The sequence below is a fragment of the Salmo salar genome, chromosome ssa01, assembly GCF_905237065.1.
Source record: "Salmo salar chromosome ssa01, Ssal_v3.1, whole genome shotgun sequence".
Classification (NCBI taxonomy): Eukaryota; Metazoa; Chordata; class Actinopteri; order Salmoniformes; family Salmonidae; genus Salmo; species Salmo salar.
In genome coordinates, this window is record NC_059442.1 from 140419284 (window position 1) to 140442672 (window position 23389).

A 23389-nucleotide genomic window follows, 5' to 3' on the forward strand; every position below is an offset into this window, starting at 1 on the left:
TGTTCTGTTCCCTTTTGGTTCCAGGAAGTAGTTTTGTGGTGAGCATGGGCAGTTTCCTGGACGTGTCTAACTGGCTGAACCCTGCCAAGCTGATCCTTTATTACCAGACCAACTCCTCCACCCAGTGGGTCAGAGACTACTGTGGCCAGAGGACCACCGAGCCCTGTGAACAGCTGTGTGACCAAGAGACGGGTTAGTGACACAAACACACACACACACACACACACACACACACACACACACACACGCATACAGCCAGAGGCACACACACACACACACTGGTTATTTTATCCGCATGGGGACCTAAAATCTATTTCCATTCAAAATCCGATTTTCCCTAAACCTAACGCCTAATCCTAAACCTAACACCTAACCCTAAACCTAACCCCTAACCCTAACCATAATTGTAACCCTAAACCTAACCCCTAAGCATAAAATAGCCTTTGTCATCATGGGGACGTGGGACATTTTCCTTGTTTTACTATCCTTGTGGGGAAATTTGGGGATTTCAGGTCCCTACGAAAATAGAAGAACAACCACACACACACACACACACACACACACACACACACACACACACACACACACACACACACACACACACACACACACACACACACACACACACATACATGTATATGTCCCTGCTGCAATCTCCAGAGAGTTCCTTGGGAAAGAAAGAATTGTCTCAAGATTTGGTGATATATAACACATCTGGCTGAGGTTTAGCCGCTGATGGGATCTCTACGGCAAATACATTTATTTGCTCTTGACCTTCAGTGCTAATCTCTGGCTCTGGGTCTCATTCAACCCCCGCCAGCCCCGGTTAGGAGTCAAACAGATAAGAGTAGCCAATGTCACAGAGTACTGTGTGGAGAATATTACCCTCCTCTCCTCACCACATCCTCTCAATGTGCTTTTAGCACAGCGCTGGGCCCAGAGTGCTGACATTTAGACTTGCTGTCTGATAGCTTTGATACTTCCCTATCGCAGACCCCTTTCTTTTCACACCAATACTGAAGTCTATAAGGAGCCCCCTGAGACCCTAAAAGATGTCTGATGTGAGTTATTATGAGTGATGATGAATTAGCGCTGCGGCTAAGCTAAGTAAACAGTAAAGGTTAGCCTCATAAAAGTGAAGGAGAGGCAGTGAAATGGGGTGTCTCTGGCACCCCAATGGTGGAACAAGCTCCCTCACGACGCCAGGACAGCGGAGTCAATCACCACCTTCCGGAGACACCTGAAACCCCACCTCTTTAAGGAATACCTGGGATAGGATTAAGTAATCCTTCTAACCCTCCCCCTACCCTCCCCCCCAAAAAATATATAGATGTCCTATTGTAAAGTGGTTGTTCCACTGGATATCATATGGTGAAAGCACCAATTTGTAAGTCACTCTGGATAAGAGCGTCTGCTAAATGACGTAAATGTAAATGTAAATGTCTTACTCCACGGGTTTCTGCTGCATTTGCGTAAACCCTGGAACTCCGGAACATCAGAGAGCCCTATAGAATAAGGCTCTCTGATGCTGTATCGGGAATATTTGGGGGGTCTAGGAGGGCAAGTGGTCTCTTGAAAGATGGCAAGGTCTCAAGAATGATTCTGATAGTTTGAGGCTTGATGGGAATGGTGATGTCATTTTTATGGTAGGCTGAAGTTCCTGTTTGATTATAGGGCCAATAGTTTATCCTGGCATCAGGAGAAACAGGGCCTTAGTATATACTTGACTATTACTTGACTATAAATATAACTTGGTTATTAACTATATATCTGGCTCCATATGAACACGTGCCTTTCAACTTTACGCTCCGTTGTGTGTTTAAACTCTTTGACACCTCCACCGTCCAAACGATCACTTGCCGTGTTTCAATGGATAACACACACATTTTGTCACGACTTCTGCCGTAGTCGGTACATCTTGTTCCGAGGGGCGTTCGGTGGTCGACGTCACCGGCCTTCTAGCCATCACCGATCCACTTTTCATTTTCCATTTGTTTTGTCTTTGTTTTTTACACACCTGGTGTCAATTCCCCCATTACATGTTCATTATTTAACCCTCTGGTTTCCCCCATGTTTGTCTGCGTGTTTGTTTTATTGTAAGGCTGTATCTGACGGCTGGTATATTGTTACCGGGTTTTGTTATTACGCCCGATTATTTTGTGGTACCGGTATTTTTCCAGCACCATAGTATTGTGTTTATACTGGTGTTTTTTTAAAAATTAAATACCTTGTCCACGTATCTCAGCTCTCCTGCGCCTGACTCCTTTCACCAGTTACCCACAGCCTTGACACATTTTGCATAACCACTCCATCACTCACGCTCGCAGGCAGTCACACATGGGCCAGACGCCTGGCCAACTTTAGTAGGATTTGAAATTGAACAATTGCTCTCCCTTATTAAATCAGTCAACATGGGCCACTATAGTCCAACCTAATGGCTCATGCTCCGGTATTTATGGCCAACAAAGAGGTAGAAGACTCCTTGCTAATGACCATTAGACTCAATGGGTTGGAGCGCTATCAAAGCCCTATCCCTCGCTACTTAGAGTCATGGTACAGAATCACCGATTCACCAGATGTGTTGATTCGCTCCTCAATTTTTCTTTTTCAATTACCCCCACTTAATGACTGGTGTGCATTGAAGGGCGATTTTCATGCAAATGTGAAGTGTCACTTTAGTTTTTAATCTACTTCTCACAGAGTAAGCAGAGAGAGACTTTGCTTTGCCTAAGAAACTCAGCCGTGAGAGAAATAATCTCGCCGGGGTGGAGAACCATCACATTGTGTTATAATCATCAATCTGGATTCTTTGTCTCGTAAAGGAAGTCGTCTGGAAATGTTTCACTGCAGGCCTGTTGAGTCCTGGGTAGGAGAACTAACCGGACACGTAAAGGGGCTATAATGGGACGTTTGTAACAGTTTCTGTCAACACCTGTTCTATCGGGGGTCAATATATAGGATATTGTTGTTTGAACCATCAGTAAAACATATTGTTCTGTTCCACACAGTTGTTTATTTGAACCCACAAGAAATCCACAACACAAAAGCAGTTTAGCACTAAGTTTTCATTTGGCTTATCCTCAAATTAATTATTTTATGTGGACCCAATCCCAAAAACCTACAAAAAAACACAGTAAAAGCACAGATGGTAGAACGTGTCTGGTCCCCTGGGTGGGATACTTCCCCCTGTCCTACTGTAGTAGAGTCAGTCTAAGTTTATTAACATGGATTACATGCTGTAATGTAGGTGCAATTTATATCACCCCAGACAAGGGCATGTTGAGGGCTGATGCATAATGGAATACAGTAGGAGGCCACTCAACACATCACACATAAACTACTACTGATGGACTTGGCACTGGCAGCACTCTCTGTCTGTGTCATGGTGAGGAAGGTAAATCATACAGTATACTAGACTCTGTCCTGAACATACAGTACCTAGACAACTATTCTGCTAAATTGGGAAACATCGATGTATTTGAAAGGTAAGCTATTTTAGACAATACAGCTATTACTTTTTCAGAGAATCTTAAGTACTGTTTGTAATCTTCTTGGCGGGCTCTTTTCTTGTGCTGTTACTAATAATGTGGGTATGCCATGTTAGCTAAGACATTCAACCTACCAAAATTAGCATGCTTCTCAGCAGATCTATTTGTCTCCTCTATGTCCTCTACATTTTCAAGGCTATGTTTTCAGTATATGGACAGTTATACGGCACATAGCATTCTCCCTACCCCCTTCTCTCTCTTTTTCTCTCTCTCTCTCTTTCTCTCTCTCCAAATTAAAAAGATTGTTTCAGTCAGTAATTGGCAACAAATGTACAGCCTCTCTTTGGAGGCTTCTCATCTCTTCTCAGACAGGGAAATTAAAGTCATTCCTCAAAAGAGCACATTCTCATGTTTTCATCTGTGTCTTCCAGCACACAAGTGGACCCAGTAGAGAGGAGATGGAGACACACTATCTTTATGCTGTTTTCTTCTCAGTGGGTCTTTGTTCCGTTTGCCTAGAGCCCGTATGGTGTTTTGTGTTTCTGTGAAAAGCATGATTGTGGTACAGCGAATGAAGGGAGAAAATGGAGATGGGAAAAAGAGCAGGGCTGTTTCGACATAATTGAAATGATAGCTTTCAGCGAGCTAGCCCCCTTTTTCTTACACAAGCAGCCGAGCGTGTGTGAGAGAACTCTTAGAGGAATTTACACTGAGTATACCAAACATTAAGAACACCTTCCTAATATTGAGTTCACATCCTTTTTGCCCTCAGAAAAGCCTCAGTTCGTCGGGGCGTTTCACAGGGATGCTGGCCAATGTTGAATCCAATGCTTCCCACATTTGTGTCAAGTTGGCTGGAAGTCCTTTGGGTGATGGACCATTCTTGATCATTCATATGGGAAACTGTTTAGCGTGAAAAACCCAGCAGCGTTGCAGTTCTTGACACAAACCTGTGCACCTGGCACCTACTACCATACCCCGTTCAAAGGCACTTAAATATTTTCTTTCCCATTCACCCTCTGAATGGCACACATACACAATCCATGTCTCAATTGTCTCAAGGCTTAAAAATCCTTATTTAACCGGTCTCCTCCCCTTCATCTACACTGATTAAAGTGGATTTAACAAGTGACATCAGTAAAGGATCATAGCGTTTACCTGGATTCTCCTGGTCATGGAATATGTCATGGAAAGAGCAGGTGTTCTGAATGTTCAGAACACTGAAGTACAGCTTTGTTAAAGTGATGTACATGTATATTTAACTCTCTTGTAGTTACTGAATGTGAGAATGTATTTTAGGGGTAGATTTGTGAGATTCAATTCACACTCTTTGGTTTTGATATGGTCCTCTGTCACCAGAATTGCTTATTGTTGAGCTTTTTCTCTCTTAATTCAGAATATTTCAACTTTATAAAGCTGAATCAATTTGCATTCATATCCATGCAGTGATGCTTTGGTAAACAATATGAGCGGTTTATCTACAGAAGCAGTGTTTACTTTTATTACAAATCAGCTGCTTCTAAAATATGCTCCAGATGATGTGTGAATGGACCAGTTGTTATGTGGGTTTACTAGCAGATCCTGTCTCTTCAACGTTGCCTAGCTAAACACCTGCCTTTATCCATCCACCACTCCTTCCAAAACCTAAAAATGCACACTACACAAGTCCCCTAACCCCTAGCCCTGACATCATCTGCGCTCACTCATTCCAACTTGTCTTTACTGGCTCACAGTAAGGCCTGGGAAACAATCGGTGCAATGTGCAGTTTTGTAAACGAACCACTGCTGGAGAATGAGGAGCGCCTGATAAGCTGTCATTGAAAAAAAAAAAGGCGCGGCGAGGGGATCTAAATTCATTTCCTGGCCGTGTGAACTTGCCTCTGCACCGAATTAAAGTCAAATGCCTGAGAAGGAGATAAAGCCCGAAGACTTTCAAGAAAGCAAACACGCACCACCTGATAACACATCTATTATGAAAATACTACGCAAAGGCATTATCTGAGGCGGGGGTCCTGAACGCATGCCTCAAAGCAAGATAAAATATTTGTGGTGATGAGGCTTCAATAGAACCCCGATAACAGAGAGGGACGTTCTTTTGGAGATGCTGTATTAATGACAGATGAGATTTTAGTTCCCTCTCCTTTTAACATAGAGATGTGTAAGTCTAAAGTTGTTGTTGGGGAATCAGAATTGAGTGGGAGAATGTATCAGATCAATCAACAAACAATTAAATTCCTTTCAAAATACTTTATTTACCCAATAAAGGGTGCACGTTGTAATTACAAGCACACTCCTATACTCCTATAAGAAAACACATTTCACTTTACATCTCCTCTGTGTTGTATCACCAGTTGGCCAGCTGCAGTCATTTTACTCAGCTACCTCAAACACTGTCTCTGTGTCACTCCACCATCCTTTAATGCCACCCAGCCTACCATCACTGTCATTACCACACCATTGTGTCATCCTGGCTTGATAAACAATCTCCTGGCCTCTTCCTCCCTGCCTTAACTATCATCCTCATCTCATGTGAGGTATCACAGTGGAAGTCAATGGCTGAATGACATGGCTCCACTGGCCCTGTGTATACGGATGTCTCCTTCTGCCTCAGTGGCGTGTGAATGGGTTTGGTCCGGGGCCAGCTCAATCACACACACGCACAGGCACCTGGACACACACAAAGGCATACACGCACCCACACGCTCAAACACACAAACACACACACACACTCTAGATAAATCCCTCCGGCTTATCAGTAATGCCACACCACCTGCTCCTCCAGCCATCGGCCACATTAGCACATCTCAGCACGGGGAGGATACATGTGAAATAGCATCACCTCTCTCGTTCAGGATTTCATGAAAACCCAAGCCCAACTTCCCTTCTTTCCCTCCCTTCGTTTTCTCCACCAACAAATACTCCGAGGTTCCTACCACAACTAATAGGTGCTGAAATGGCTAGGTCGTTTTGGAACGTTCCGGCTTTATCAGCCCTATTTATCCAGTCCACTACCCCACCCTCCCAATAGTTGATGTCGAGGATGAATCTCCTCAAGGTCCAGACACAGATTTTCTTCCCCCCTGGAATGGTGTAACGGTGGAAATATGCATCGGGACAACAATATCTCTTTCCTGTGTCCATGCTGTGAACCTTGAAATGTGAAAATGGTCCACATGGCCTGTGCAAGATAGGGAAAGCGTTCTAATGAAACGTGTCATTAGTCACTTCAGGTTGGCTGCAGGGAAAGAGAAGGAGGGAGATGATCAGTTACTGGTCTCCAAATTTAGTCAGCTGGTGATTGTCAAGCAAATAACTGTCGGTCTCACGGTAATTAACCGTTAATTAACAAACACATTTAGCATCTCCTGGATTCCACACATAGCCTACAAGCCATTTTAAAAAGTCTAATAAATCCATGTAATATAGCCTACACCTTCACAAATAATCGATTATTTATTTTAGACTGGTCTAAAGAGGCATGATATGATGAAAATGTAGTCTATTTCAGAAGAAAATAATTGCATTCTCTGAGTTGTCCTTATGTTAGGCCCTGATGTGGCTATGCCAAATGGCTGTAGGCTACACTAGTTCATTTAGCCTACAGGATCGGCTTAGTATTCCGTGGCATTATTTTATATTATTTTATAGTATGAAGAATACAATTGAACAAAGCTGAACAAAATATAAGTATTTTCTCCACAATTTTACAAGCACTTGATAATGCGTTTGTGGCCCTAATGCACCCTAAAGAAAAATCCATGCTTTTTGCTGCCCGGAGTGCTGCGTTGTGCCCTTCTCCCTGACTGTGCTGCTCAATCCAAAGCGTCTCTCTCTCACATGGCTCTACCCTCACGTGATCGGGTCTTTCTCACAAGTCAGAAACATCTGGGACGCAACTGCGCGTGTCCGTATACAATTCCGAGGTGCATATTGAAGATATTGGAAGAACTGTCCACATTTACTTTTCGTCAGCCAACAAGATGAGTAGGCCTAACGAACAGCAGAGGCACTAGCCTATGTCAATCTACTATCCCCCATAGTACAAAAGTCAACCTATTCTGTTCTGTGAGATAGATAACAAATTAATACAACCACTAGCATCAACAACAACAAAAAATTATGCAATGTGGCCGACCCAACAGATCAGAACGTTTAGCTTAAAATGTTGCACTTTTAGGCTATTTCTTCACATTATAAGCACATCAATGCGCACATGGCAGTAGGCTATAAGCGTGAATGTTCCATTAGCGGAAAACACCATTATCAAAAGTGACCACAAATGCAATTATGCATGTAATGCTTTTATTATAAAGGTGCATTTTTATGGTGAAAATTATCTTCCCCAAACTTGAAACTCACGCACTGCTTATGTGTACCACTTAGGCTCTACACCCCTTCTAAAGCAGAGTAATGTGCTTAATTTTAAGAGGTTACTTGGCCACTTTAGTTGTGATACGAACCCTATTAAAGCATATAGGCCTATGGGCTAGGCTACATGAGGTGTGTGACTATGATTAAAAAAAGTAGCAAAAAAAAGGCATTGTTTCTTACGCTGGGCATCATTCACAAGTGATAATATATAATTCACAGGTGATAGGCTAGAATTGTCACCCATCAGACCATTCTTTATTTAATCTTGTCTTTACATATACTAAATAATATATGTGTGACATTTGTTTTGATTTAGAATGGACCATTATCATGCACCTGTATCGAAACGGGCAGCGGGAAAAAATTATTTAGTCTGTGCACTTAAATAACGAATGGAGGACACTTTTCCCCGTTTATTTTAATGACAGCCAGGTAGGCTATACTCCTGTTGTAAGGTTGTGTGCTTAATATTAGGAAAGTAAAGAAATAAATATAGTAGGCATAGCCTATAGAAAGCTGAAGGGATCGTCCTCTTTTTAATAGAGGCCATCACTCAATTGCATAGCCTATAGAAATATTGTGCAACATGAGCTCATGGGCACTCATGAAGTGTTTGATTAGATTTTCAAATGCGTTTGCATTGATGTCAGAGTGATTAGAGGGACAACAGAGTGCTGAGTCCCAGGCAGTTAGTAAGTTTGGTAGGCTACTAATGACCAGCAGCAGCATCAGAGCTTGGAGAAGCCTAATTACCATATCTAAACGGTCACATGGAATTTGACTACCTTCATGACTCGTGACCGCTGGTGTGGCGGTAATATGGTTACCGCAACAGCCCTAGTCTCCAGTTAACGCTCACTCTACTGTTTTCATTTTGGCATTCATTTAGAAAACAAGAAATGCGCTGATGAGGGATTCTGGTTGCCAAAAGCATTTATGAAAGAGTTTGTTGTGAAGATTTTAGAGATGAGATGAGCGAGTGAGAAATGCAGGGCAAGAATTGTGTGTGTGAATGTGTGAGAGAGAAAGAAAGCGAGAGATAGCGATAGATCCAGAAAGAGAGCGAGAGAGGAAGATGCTGGAGAGAAGTACAAGTTAGCATTGGCTTGCGAAACTACCGCTAACTTTCTTCATAGTGGACAGAGACATAACAATGTTATTCATTCAAGTTCATCTGACTCTGGGGAAGTCCTGAAGTATCCCTTTAAATATGGGTAAAAAAAAAATATTGAAATGATTTCCTGACCTTTCGATTATCTCTCTTAGATATAGGACAGACACTTTAAAACATACTTTGTTGTGATTTAGTAAGGCAAAATTCAATGTTTCATCAACTAATAAAAAAATGTATACCTACAGGGGTCTTAAAATGTAAAATCAAATAGTTAAATTATCCTTGGTATGAACAACTTAAAAAAAACTCCATATGTCAGCTTAGTAGAAACCCAGCCCCGGTACTTTAGACTCTATAATTGCCTTACATTTATGAAATTCCTGAATTAATTGGTCTGATTTCTCATCCCTCAACATATGACCTTTTTTTGATGACAACATTTAGTTTTGTTTTGGCATTTTTTGTTGGAGTGGTTACAGGTACAATATTCATATTAGTAAAAAAAAAATACTCATAAAAAGCTTCTGATTAAACAAGGATAAAATGTTCCTTTATGAGAAAAGGAAGCTCTCACCTCCGACATCAAGGCCTTTCAATTTGTCTCTGCCATTCAGCAGGTAGCTAGCAACACAAGAAAGTGGTGCACATTCTCACATCATTAAGGCAGTAGCTGTTCCCTGCTAGCCAAGGTGATTGTGCCTGAATCCGTTATGTCCCCGGCTCATAAACTCACTTAATGAATTATTAAGAACTTGGTGATAAAATGTGAATGGTGTTTCATGACTCCTGTTAATATATTTATTTCAGTGTTATAACCCCATGAGGGACCATGGGCCAGTCAACAGGACGGTTATTCTGTGCAATGCTAATGTTATGGTCGACTTTTACCGCCAATGACAATTTTTATAGGCTTTTCACACTAGTGGTGCATATGGAGCAATGCACAACTGTGCACAAATCTCCATAATTGCAGTTTGACCATATGAAATCATTGACTGGCTACCAAAACTCCTTGCTCCGGCCAAAACGCTACGCCATGCCCACAGACGATTCCTCTCCTCAGTGAGTTTGGATCTGAGTCCCTCCCGAAGATTTCTAGAATGGAAATCCATTCTAGACCGTCTGATTGGTCTCAGAATCCAATGGGTTGGGCCAGAGCCAGAACACATGTGGGTAAAGCGGCGTTTTTGAAATTTGGAATTCAATTAATACACACTTGTACATATGTGAAATAGGACAGATATAAGCACCCGCCAAATTATTATTATATAGATACTGAGTAAGAACTGTTTTTTTATTTTGTTTATTGTGTTTTTCACTCTGACTATCATTTGAATATTATCAAATCATATCAAATTATATTTGTCACATGCACCGATTACAACAGGTGTAGACCTTACCGTGAAATGCTTACTTACAAGCCCTTAACCAACAATCAAGTTCAAGAAATAGTTAAGAAAATATTTACCAAAAAAACTTAAATGAGGTTAATGAAAAAATGAGTAGTGAACATACCATATACATTTCAACAAGTAAGAGGTGAGGAGGAGAATATCAAAGGTAGGAAGGTATTCTCCCTGAGAAAGAATTGTCTGCAGTTAGATAAACAATGTGATCATCATGTTCTTGTCAGTAAGACTCAAGTGCCCCCAGCGGAGGTCATTTGACAACAGACATTTGTTACCCACTCCCCCAATTCAAATGGTTATATAGGTCCATAGCAAAACACTGTATAGTTCTGTAACAACAGAGTGACATTCAGGAACAAATTGTTCAGCAGTAGACTGGGGTTTTGGTGGATGAGAGGCAGCCTGAACCATAGTGCAGCGATAATGCGTGTATTAGTCCCTCACTCCGCAGCTCAAGATGTTCCATAGGCCCATAGAAAACAACTTATTTCTGTAACATCAGAGTGTTGAGAAACACAATGTTCTGCAGTAGACTCAGAGCTGGGTTGGGATGAGAGGCAATGTAAACCACAGAGCAGTGATAATGCCTGAATGGCAGAAGACACAGAGGGAGCTTTCCCCTTCATCAGTGTTTGTTTTTTAGATATGTTTTTATGTTTTATGAATCTGCCGCCTCAAATCTACTGAGAGATCATAAATCAGCTCCCTGAGGCCTGGGGCCTGGGTTGAACAGGCCTGGCGCTTTCCCCCTGCTATGATTCTGTATGGATTAAAAACATGTGAAATGAAAGATGCATCATGTGCCATACTGTACCATTTCCCCCCTGCCTTGGATGCTTTCATCTGAGCAGGGGTGAGAGGGAAAAAGATACAATGAGTATCAAAAGCCGCATTTTAATCTTCTCAATTTTTGTTGACTTTGCATTCATTCTTTATTTTTTAGTTGTTTTGTAGATACAGTATGTGCAGATTCATAATTCACTTTGCTTTACACCTTTGCTCTTTTAGCGAAGTGTCATTGCACTGTTTATGTTATGCTATGGAACACTACCTTTTCAGAGCACCACCCCCTTATCCTTGGCATCTATCTTTTCAAAGGCACTGTTTCCTCTATGGCAATGCTTTTGTCATACAGTAGTCTACCATAAAAGCTATGAATTTAATGTTTGCTTTGTGCCATTGAAAATGTTGCGGGTCCAAAGTGAAAAGGAATGGTGGTTTAGTTGATAGAGGGATGGGTCAAGAGAAATAAGTCTGGCCATTTCAAGTATACATCACACCAAGATGTACCACAGTCATATGTTATATTGTTGTGATGGTACTTCCTACCGATATATCTACAATTTCATAGGAGTTGCTTACAAAATAGAAGGAGAATACTGTACAGGATGGCCTCTGTGGATGTGTGGTGCATTGTAGAGGTAAATACATGCTTTTTCCTCAGAGAATACATCTGGTGGGCATCATTAAGAGAGGACTGGGTGTGAAGTACATGTAGTTAGATGCCAGGTGAGAGAGAGTTCGGGAATGGGTGGTGGTAGAGATGGAGTCAGGGAGAGAACATGAAGGTTTGTTGTAGAGGAGGGTTGTTAAGGATGGAGGGAGTGAAGTAGAGAGTAACTAGATAATTGTGGTAGATGTGTACAGGGTTGATGTTAGAGTGCTGTTAGAGATTAGAGCTTGTTACAGCATTGGTTTGAAAAGTTGTTCTTGTTGATTTTGGGGTGGAGAGAGTACTGGGAGTCAAGAGTGGAGAGGTTTGATTACATAAAAAAAAAATTGTAACTTTTTGCCCCTTTATCTCCCCAATTTTGTGATATCCAATTGGTAGTTGCAGACTTGTCCCATCGCTGCAAATCCTGTATGGACTCAGGAGAGGCGAAGGTCGAGAGCCATGCGTCCTCTGAAACACGACCCTGCCAAGCCGCACTGCTCACTTAAAACGGAAGCCAGATGCACCAATGTGTCGGAGGAAACACAGTCCAACTGGTGACCGTGTCAGCGTGCATGCGCCCGGCCCGCCACAAGAGTCGCTAGATCGCAATGGGACAAGGACATCCCGGCCTGCCATACCCTCCCCTAACCCGGACGGTGCTGGGCCAATTGTGCACATCCTCATAGGTCTCCCAGGCGCGGCCTGCTGCGACACATCCCGGGATCAAACTCGGATCTGTAGTGATGCAGTGCCTTAGACCGCTGGCCACTCGGGAGCCCCACAGTGTTTTTTTAACCCAGAGTGTTTGGGGTTAAATGTTCATGGCCAGACAGTGTCTAGAATAAAGAGAATGTAAAGTTTATAAGACACCATGGGTGGATCAGAACATGCCAGGGGTGAGTGTTGAAGTTGTAGGGGGGCGTATTTACTCCAGTTTAGAGTTCCAGCAAGTCTGAGGTGGAGATTGAGGTGAGGCTTGCTATTGTTAGAGAAGAGGCGGTAGGTTGGTGTTGAGCAGTAGCTGCCAAACTAAGTCCAATGCCAACTGATGAACTGATTATTGCCTAATTATGGATGAGCAGGGAGGCCCTGGAAGACACACGGGGTAATTTATTCGGCTGCAGGAGGAATTCATATATCTGTCACTTTGTTCCCCCCCATCCTGCAGGTGAATGCAGCTGTCATGAGGGCTATTCCACTGACCTGGTGCATAAACATCTCTGTGTTCGCAGTGACTGGGGACGCAACGAAGGGTGAGTCCTGCCGGCTCTGCCCTGCACACTCACTGTCACCTCACAGACGAGACAAGAGGAGAAGAGAGGCAGAGTGAGATGGGGCGGGAGAGAGCAAAAGTGAAATGGAGAGGGAGGGAGGGATAGGGGGAGAGAAGGGAGGGAGAGCGAGAGAGAGGGAGAGGGTAAGATAGGGAGAGAGATAGAGAGGGAGAGGGAGATGAGACATTCATCACCTCGCCTTGTGCCCAGTCAAGTGTAAGCCCTCTTCCTGACTTAGACTCTGCATGCTAATTAACTCGACTGGCCCAACAGCTGGGCCAATAAAACGTCAGCCTCCTCTAGCTATGCAAATCTCCTATCATCATCATGAACTCGGTCCCTACCCACCAATCACAGATCCAATCCCATTTCGCCAATTCAGGAGTAAAGGAGGATCATCTTTGGTATTTAAAGCCAGACCTAATTGTATAACATGACCTTGCATAACTATGTTGTACTGAGCAGAAACCTGTACTGTATATCAACTCACTTACTTATTAATCTATTCGTTTTGTAATATGGTGTATTAACATTTTCCTGCCTCTGATTTTGCCTCTGCAATTTAGCTTCTTTTGATCGTGCATGAATGTATAAGAAGAGTGTGTTTATAAATGTGCATTGTTCAGTGTATACATAGAATGGTCCTCTTCCTCCCTGCTCTCTCCCCAGTCCCTGGCCCTACACTAACCTGGAGAAGGGGTATGACCTCGTCACAGGGGAGCAAACGCCAGAAAAGATTTTCAGGTGAGGAGACATGTTAATCCAAGCGCCCTCGTCTGAGAGCATAGCTGGTGGTCTGCCAAAATAATGTCTTTCAGATCAACTACTCTGAAGTCTGGGGAAACTGGAACGTTGTGTACACTACCAGCCACTTCCACACACTATAGGATCTGGGACTGTGTGATTGTCACCTCCATACACCCGCCTCTGCTTCTGCTCTGAACACAAAAGTACACACACACACAATAGTGTATGACCGATAGTACACAATAATGCACACACACATACACACACACACACACACACACACACACACACACACACACACACACACACACACACACACACACACACACACACAGTATGCGGCCCTGTGAAGAAATAGCCAGAAGGTATGTCATGGACAGGGCTTTTAAGTACTCTTAGTGCCAGTCTTTGTCACAGGGCCATTCTTGACAGGGACATTCTCTGTGACATCTTCCTGAGGAGTGCTAGCACAAATGCTCTGTACAGTTGGATGTGGCTGTGCCAGTCAATAGAAACTTTCAAGGGCTTCTAACCCATGCCTTTGGCAAATTAGTGGTTTTCTTCAAAAGACCCCCTTTCTGGGGTGTGTTGTAATTGGGGAGGTCATGATGACTTCAAGGAAGGGGTGTCAGAGAATATAGTTTAACCTCCCAAAATAAGAATAGACTAGGTGATGTAAGAGTGAAACAGTAAATAATATGAAATGGGGCTGTAGGTTTTTATGGCACCGCAGAATAATCTTAAATCCTATGATGAATTTGTCGCTCGGAGCCTCTACCTTGCAGTTGAGAGAGATAATTATATTTCAAATATTGCCTTTCTGTCGCTCTTGTCAGAATCACTACAGATCTTTTCTCAGCTTTTCATGAATAAGCTGTTTTCCCTGGCATAATCAAATGCCTGGTGTGGAAGTTTATAGGGAAAAAACCCTGAGAATATCTCATATTTATTTTTCTTAACCGAGCTGTCATCACCCTCTGATTCTCTCCTGTATTCACGCACATGCATATGTACGTGCACACACACACACACACACACACACACACACTTGTACCCCCCACACACACACCTTTGATAAAGCCTCCAGGTGTGTGTGATGGATGGGGAGAAGAGCAGGGGCCGATCAATGGGCTCCATAGTGAGAGGACGGAGTGAGCGGGATACTGGCTGTCAGTGTCTTATTTATGAGTGGACGTGGCCATTGATCAGGCCTGATTCATTGTGTTCCTGTCTATATCCCAGGTCAGGGCCGGTCGCACTCTGCCCACTGCTCTGAGCACCTCTTTAAATGACTACTGACAAAGAGATTATAAAATGAGATATTGGCTGAAGTCTCCATAACATAACGCAGCATTGGCAATGGCTTAACGTCAGTCACAAGGCCATGACAAACAGCCTAAGCCACGTTGAGTAAACCATTAGCAGAAGATGTTATTATGATTCATAATAGATCTCTTTCAGTCTTTGATAATGACACAAACAATATACATTTGATTTTAATACAATATCGAGTAATAACTCAATATCTGAGAATTGTATTCAAATCAAATGTATATTTTGTGTATCATTATTGAAGACTGAAAGAGAATCTACACAGATTCTTTCTGCAAGGTAATAACTTATTAATATCTGTGTATTCATAACTTCCGTTTATACCTTATTTATGCCTGTGTTTCTTATTCACTGATAATTCATGGTAATGCAGTTTTGATTGAGCCTACGAGAATACATTTTCTCTTCATATTCCTACTCCATTAGTCGATAAAACATTTGCAGCTCAAGCTAATGACCCAACTCGTTTAGAGAACATTTGTTGCTTGATCAGCGATCACACTGCACACTTAATGCTGATTCTCAGTAAGAGTTTATACGCAAGGATTAACGGTCATAAACTGTATGTAAAATGTTTAAAATGTTTAATGATAATTGTGTAATATGACATAATGTTAATTGCCGTGGTAGAACTGCTAATATTAACACTACTGCTGTAGCGCTGTTGAATGACTAATAACACTGTTGAATGACTGATAACACTGTTGAATGACTGATAACACTGTTGAATGACTGATAACACTGTTGAATGACTGATAACACTGTTGAATGACTGATAACACTGTTGAATGACTAATAACACTGTTGAATGACTGATAACACTGTTGAATGACTGATAACACTGTTGAATGACTGATAACACTGTTGAATGACTGATAACACTGATGAATGACTGATAGCACTGATGGAAGTCACACAGCATTGGTCAGGTCATGTGGTCAGGAAAAGCCCCCTGGCCCAAAGTCTAAACATTATGCACAGTAGAATGGATCAATATTCTCTTATCTCAACTTTCCTCATGTAAGCACTAACTTTTTAGTTTAATGCTAAACACAATTTAATGATATGCATTTTGGTGCCACCTCCACCCCATTGCTTTCGATACAGATGGCATTGATAACAAATATAAACAGACAAAAATGACTGTGGCTCTATGTCAAAAGGACAGGCCCTTACCAGCTGTTGTAATGCTGACTGATCTGTATTTAGCTGATGGTTATGGAGGGTGGAGGGTGATATGGAGGGTGATCATGTGCTTGTTGTTTTTGACACTTAAGTATCTCATTGTCTCTGTGCCAATGCAGGTCGTCCTACAGCCTAGGCCAGGGTCTGTGGCTGCCAGTCAGTAAGAGCTTTGTGGTGCCACCGGTGGAGCTGTCAATCAACCCCATCGCCAGTTGCAAGACTGATGTGCTGGTGACAGAGGACCCTGGGGATGTCAGGTCAGTTTACCTTTAAAAATACAATGTGTGGGCAGAGATGTATTTTCTGAGACCTGTTCTAAGGTCAGTTTACCTATACAAGCTTCTCTGTATGTGGGGGTGAAGATCGCCTCCGAAAACCTGATCAGAGGTCCATTTTTCTTTCTTCTAATGGTTAAGGTTCTGTTTTATGATGGGTAGGTTTAATTTACATACTGAACAAAAAAATAAACGCAACATGTAAGCTGTTGGTTCCATGTTTCATGAGCTGAAATAAAAGATGCACAAAAGCTTGTTTCTCTCAAAGTTTGTGCACAAATTTGTTAACATCCCTCTTGGTGAGCATTTCTCCTTTGCCAAAATAATCCATATACCTGACAGGTGTGGCATATCAAGAAGCTGATTAAACAACATGATCATTACACAGGTGCACCTTGTGCTGTGGACAATGAAAGGCAACTCTAAAATGTCAAATTTTTCAGGAGTGTGCAATTGGCATTCTGACTACCGGAAAATTGGCATGCTGACTGCAGGAATGTCCACCAGAGCTGTTGTCAGAGCATTCAATGTTCATTTCTCTACCATAAGACACCTCCAACGTAGTTTTGGAGAATTTGGCAGTACGTCCAACCGGCCTCACAACCGCAGACCACCGGTAACCATGCCAGACAAGGACCTCCACATCCGGCTTCTTCCTACCTGTGGGATAGTCTAAGACCAGCCACCCGGACACCTGATGAAACGGTGGATTTGCACAACCAAAGAATTTCTGCACAAACGCAGAAACTCATCTGCATGCTCGTCGTCTTCACCACGGTCTTGACTGGACTGTTGCAGTAATTAGTCTTCTCCAAGCTCTGATGATGCTGATGGTCATTAGCTAACTGCCTGGTACTCAGCACAATTGTCCCTCTATTCACTCTGACATCAATGCAAATGCAATCGAAAATCTAATCAAACACTTCATGAGAGCCCATGAGCTCATGTTGCGCAACATTTCTATAAGTTATGCAATTGCGCGAGAAAACAGAGTGATGGCCTCTACTAAAAATAGGATGATCCCATCAGCTTTCTATAGGCTAGGCCTACTATATTTATTTCTCAACTTTCCTAATATTAAGCACATTGCTTATCTTTACAACAGGAGTATAGCCTACCTGGCTGGCATGAAAGTTAACCATGGGAAAATAATCCTCTATTTGCTATTTAAGTGCATAGATGACATGTATTTTTTCCTGCTCCCCCTGTTTCGAGATTAGTGTATGATAATGGTCCATTCTAAATCAAAACTAATTTCACATGTACAGTAACAGGCAAAAGTTTGGGCACACCTACTCATTCAACGGTTTTTCTTTATTTTTACTATTTTCTACATTGTAGAATAATAGTGAAGACATCAAAACTATGAAATAACACATATGGACACATGTAGTAACCAAAAGAAGTGTGAAACAAATCTAAATATATTTTATATTTGACATTCTTCAAAGTAAAAGACACAAGTCCATATTATGGCAAGAACAGCTCAAAAAGCCAAGAGAAACGACAGTCCATTGTTACTTTAGGACATGATGGTCAGTCAATCTGTAAAATTTCAAGAACTTTTCAAGTTTCTTCAAGTGCAGTCGCAAAAACCATTAAGCACTATGATGAAACTGGCTCTCATGAGGAGCGCCACAGGAAAGGAAGACCCAGAGTTACCTCTGCTGCAGAGGATAAGTTAGAGTTACCAGCCTCAGAAATTGCAGCCCAAATAAATGCTTAACAGAGTTCAAGTAACAGACACATCTCAACATCAACTGTTCAGAGGAGACTGTCTGAATCAGGCCTTCATGGTCGAATTGATGCAAAGAAACCACTACTAGAGGACACCAATAAGAAGAAGAGACTTATTGGGCCAAGAAACACAAGCAATGGACATTAGACCGGTGGCAATCTGTTTTTTGGTTTGATGAGTCCAGATTTGAGATTTTTGGTTTCAACCATTGTGTCAATGTGAGACACAGAGTATGTGACCGGATGATCTCTGCATGTGTGGTTCCCACCGTGAAGCATGGAGGAGGACGTGGGATGGTGTGGGGGTGCTTTACTGGTTACACTCTGATTTATTTAGAATTCAAGGCACACTTAACCAGCATGGCTACCACAGCATTCTGCAGCGATACGCCATCCCATCTGGTTTGAACTTAGTGGGACTATAGTTTGTTTTACAACAGGACAATGGCCTGCATACTCACCAGACTTGTCACCTGTTGAGCATGCTCTGCATCAACGTGTACGACAGCATGTTCCAGTTCCCGCCAATGTCCAGAAATTCCGCACTTCAGGTGGGACAACATTCCACAATCAACAGCCTGATCAAATCTATGTGAAGGAGATGTGTCGCGCTGCCCGAGGCAACTGGGGTCGGAAACTTTCCGTGAAATTTCCAGAAATTTTCCACGGGAAGTTAAGTCTGGGAATTTTGGGAATTTTGCTTAAATTCATAAAAAAAATAGCTTATAACAGTGAACTTTTTTTGTGGGATACACATAAGGCAATTCTAAGTCTTGTTGCATATTTTGTTTAAGCTATCCTGAATTCAATGGAATTGCAACCCTCTGCATGCAGAGTGCATTCTTCTGTCACATGTGCAGTGCACTCTTCCATCACATGTACAGCTGATCTTGCACACTAATGAGATGCTATTGAGGCCACACTACTACACTGTCTGAGCCAAGGACTTCATGCTTTCTGGTAAGTTTTGATTATAATACTGGGTGGGGTGAATATATTTTATATGACATAGATGATTTTTTTGTTAATTAGTAAATGGTAGCCTACAGCAAAGTGTGTTTAAATCATGTCTAACTTAACAATTTCTGGTAGTTAGTTTTTGCTACCATGTGGGTTTTAGCTTGTTTGAGCCTGCTAACTGAGGAGTGTTAATTCACCTGTTTCCATTCATGTTTCATTTTAAAAACATGTATCTTACAAAGGAGTTGTTTAATCTAACTGCTTAACTATTTATCCGTACATGGAATTATATTTGGGGTTATTTAAAAAAAAAAAATCTAATCTTTACAGGAAAATGCCACGGGCACTATCTGATGTGTGGAGACATTTCACTGTAGTTAATGTAGAAGGAAAAGCTGTGTACATTTGCAAATACTGTGCCAAATCATATGTGAAGAATGCACCAAAGATGCAGAATCATCTGGCCAAATGCATAAAGTTCCCTCAGCGCTCACAACAAGCAACCTCTGACAAACGTCCATCTACTTCTATTTGAGGTGAAAATGATTAATCAGACACCTTATTGATAGCAACAGCTCATGGTCCTCCTGGAATCAGAAGTTGTTTTGACTCAATGGAGTAACGTAGTCAGAGAAATGCTGGTGATTGTCTTGCTCGAGCTGTGTATGCAACTGGTTCATCTCTGATGCTCACAGGCAATTTGTATTGGAAGATATTTCTGAATGTTGATCGCCCAGCATACACCCCTCCAACCAGACATGTTTTATCTACTAATTTCCTGGATGCAGAGTTCAACTGAACGTCAAGCAAATCAGAGAAAGCAGACTGTATTGCAATCATCTCTGATGGGTGGTCAAATGTTCGTGGGCAAGGAATAATGAGCTACATAATCTCCACCCCTCAACCAGTATTTGACAAGAGCACAGACACAAGGGACAACAGACACACCGGTCTCTACATTGCAAATCAGCTGAAGGCAGTCATCAATGACCTTGGACAACAGAAGGTATTTGCACTGGTGACAGACAATGCTGCAAACATGAAGGCTGCTTGGTCTAAAGTGAAGGAGTCCTACCCTCACATCACACCCATTGGCTGTGCTGCTCATGCTTTGAATCTGCTCCTCAAGGACATCATGGCACTGAAAACAATGGATACACTCTACAAGAGAGCCAAGAAAATTGTTAGGTATGTGAAGGATCAGTGAGTTATAGTAGCAATCCACAGTTGAAGTTAGAAGTTTACAAAACTCATTTTTCAACCACTCCACAAATTTCACAAATGTGGATATATGGAAGCAACATCTCAAGACATCAGTCAGGAAGTTAAAGCTTAGTCGCAAATGGGTCTTCCAAATGGACAATGATCCCAAGCATACTTCCAAAGTTTGTGGCAAAATGGCTTAAGGACAACAAAGTCAAGGTATTGGAGTGGCCATCACAAAGCCCTGACCTCAATCCTATAGAAAATGCGTGGGCAGAACTGGAAAAGTGTGTGCGAGCAAGGAGGCCTACAAACCTGACTCGGTTACACCAGCTCTGTTAGGAGGAATGGGCCAAAATTCACCCAAATTATTGTGGGAAGCTTGTGGAAGGCTACCTGAAACTTTGACCCAAGATAAACAATTCAAAAGGCAATGCTACCAAATAGACAGTCTCCTGGGGGGGAAGGAGTCTCCAAGAAATGGCCATATCACAGTCTACTGATATGGACAGCCCCATCAAGAGGATCCTCCTGGAGGATGTATTTTGGGAGAGAGTGGTAAGCAGCCTGAAACTCCTGAAACCTATAGCAGTAAACATTGCATAGATTGAGGGAGACAATGCCATCCTGTCTGATGTTCAGACTCTGCTTGTAAATGTAAGAGAAGAAATCCCTACTGCCCTGCCCACTTCACTGTTGCTCCAAGCAGAGGAAACTGCCGTTCTGAAATACATCAAAAAGCATGAAGACTTCTGCCTGAAGCCCATACACACCGCAGCATACATGTTGGACCCCAAGTATGCTGGCAAGAGCACCCTGTCTGGTGCAGAGATCAACAAGGCCTGTGGTGTCATCACTACCGTGTCTTGCCACCTTGGCCTGGATGAGAGCAAGGTTATTGGCAGTTTGGCGAAGTACACTTCCATGCAAGGGCTTTGGGATAGAGATGCAATATGGCAGTCGTGCTAAAATATCTCATCAGCCACCTGGTGGAAGGGACTTTGTGGATCTGAGGCTCTTTCCCCTGTTGCCTCCATCATCCTCCAAATCCTACCAACATCAGCCGCCTGAGTGCAACTGGTCCTTGTTTGGGAACACACACACCAAAGCACGCAACTGGCTGACCAATACAAGGGCTGACCAATACAAGGGATGGCTCGCCTGACAACGATCCATCCTCAACAAGGTTGGAAAGTGACAGTGAAGATGAGGCCTCAGAGTCTGATGTTCAAGAAGTGGACATTGAGGAGTTCCAGGGAGAAGACATGGAAGCCTGAGAAGAAGACAACCAGAGCTTTAGTTTCTAGACTATCATTTTACAGATGTATGTTGAAAACGTTTTTGGGAGACGCAATGGATCGTTGGGGATCATTCAATATTCCCTTTCTTTTGTTTTTCAGTGAAAACATCCCATGTGAAGAGTCAACTCATTTAATTAAAGTTCAATTTGTAACTAAATATATTTTTTTTTTCAAATGGAAGGATTTAATTATTTGCAATTATGTCTCCTTATGATATGGTAAATATATCCAATGCAAAAAACATTGACATTTAAATGGTATTAATATGAATTTGCATGTATTTCCGTGAATTCCTATCTATTCCCATTAATTCCCATATATTCCCATTTATTCCCACGGAAAGTTTCCACTTCTGAATATTCCCCAAAATCTGCAACCCTAGTCACACCAGATACTGACTGGTTTTCTGATTTTTTTAAAAGGTATTTGTAAACAGCAGATTCAAATCTTTATTCCCAATCATGTGAATAGATCAGGGCCTAATTAATTTATTTAAATTGACTGCTTTCCTTATATGAACTGTAAATTATAAAAATCTTCGAAATTGTTGCATGTTGCGTTTATATTTTTGTTCAGTTTCGATCTATGCTTGAAGGGCATGTTCTCTCGCAGTTTCCACAATGATTCTGACCATTTAGACTTCCGTCAACGTCAAACCATAGGATTAATAAGACACACACAAGAGATTTCATATATTACAATGTTACTTGGGTCATGTTAGTGAGAATAAAATTGTAATGGTATCCTGTCATCCCACAACAGAGAACTTCTAGCCACAGCACAAACGCCTACAGTAACATCAGCAACTCATGTCAACAACTAAGTGGTGGTTGATGGATAGAAATGGCTAAGCATTCGATCTAATACTGTCTGACTCACTGTATACACCATGCTAGCAAAGGCAGGCAACGTTGATAAAACCACTTTTCAGCAATTTCTTGTTTTATAATGGTTTGAAAACTACTTTACAGTATGTGGTCCATAGGCGATACATGTACTAATTGCCACAACATTAACATATGGACGTAAAATGGCGACAGGCAGCATTTCATTAGCGATTCTAGAGGAGAGGCCTAATTGAGAGTGGAGCGCTCCCTTGGCAATAGTGTACATCTGTGCTTACTACTCCAACATTCTGTTGTCCCAGAAAGAGGATTACTATCCCACTGCCAATTAATTAGGACGTGCATTTGAATAAGCTTGTGATGGGAGAAAACTGTGAAGAACAATGTTGAGATCAATAGCACTGTTCAACAAACACTTGATCATACCTTATCAAACATATGAACAGGTACAGGCATGATTGTATTGGTCGTTTTAGAAAGCTGGTGTTGCTAGGTGACCTTTTTTACTCTATTTTTACCCGGAGAAAAAGGTAATTACTCCATTGGGCTTTTTCTATATCTTGACTATCACTCAGTAGTGTTCTGGTGATGAATAGATTTCATTACAAGTTCAATTCCGGTTCAGAAGTAGAACACCAAATTGACCAGCTAAAATGGAGTGGGGACTTGCCATTATGGCTGCACAGCAGAGAGCCCCATTTACGTTACAGCAA

At 42.0% G+C, this 23389-nt stretch overlaps 1 protein-coding gene across 1 annotated transcript in view; it reads left to right on the top strand.

Annotated features, from left to right (window-relative positions):
• LOC106565912 (astrotactin-2) overlaps window positions 1–23389 on the top strand; it is a 448985-nt gene that overhangs the window by 218012 nt on the left and 207584 nt on the right. Inside the window, exons 7-10 of the mRNA XM_014133602.2 lie at window positions 25–192; window positions 12986–13070; window positions 13761–13835; window positions 16475–16612. Coding sequence (XP_013989077.2) covers window positions 25–192; window positions 12986–13070; window positions 13761–13835; window positions 16475–16612 — 466 coding nt within the window. The remainder of the gene's footprint in view (window positions 1–24; window positions 193–12985; window positions 13071–13760; window positions 13836–16474; window positions 16613–23389) is intronic.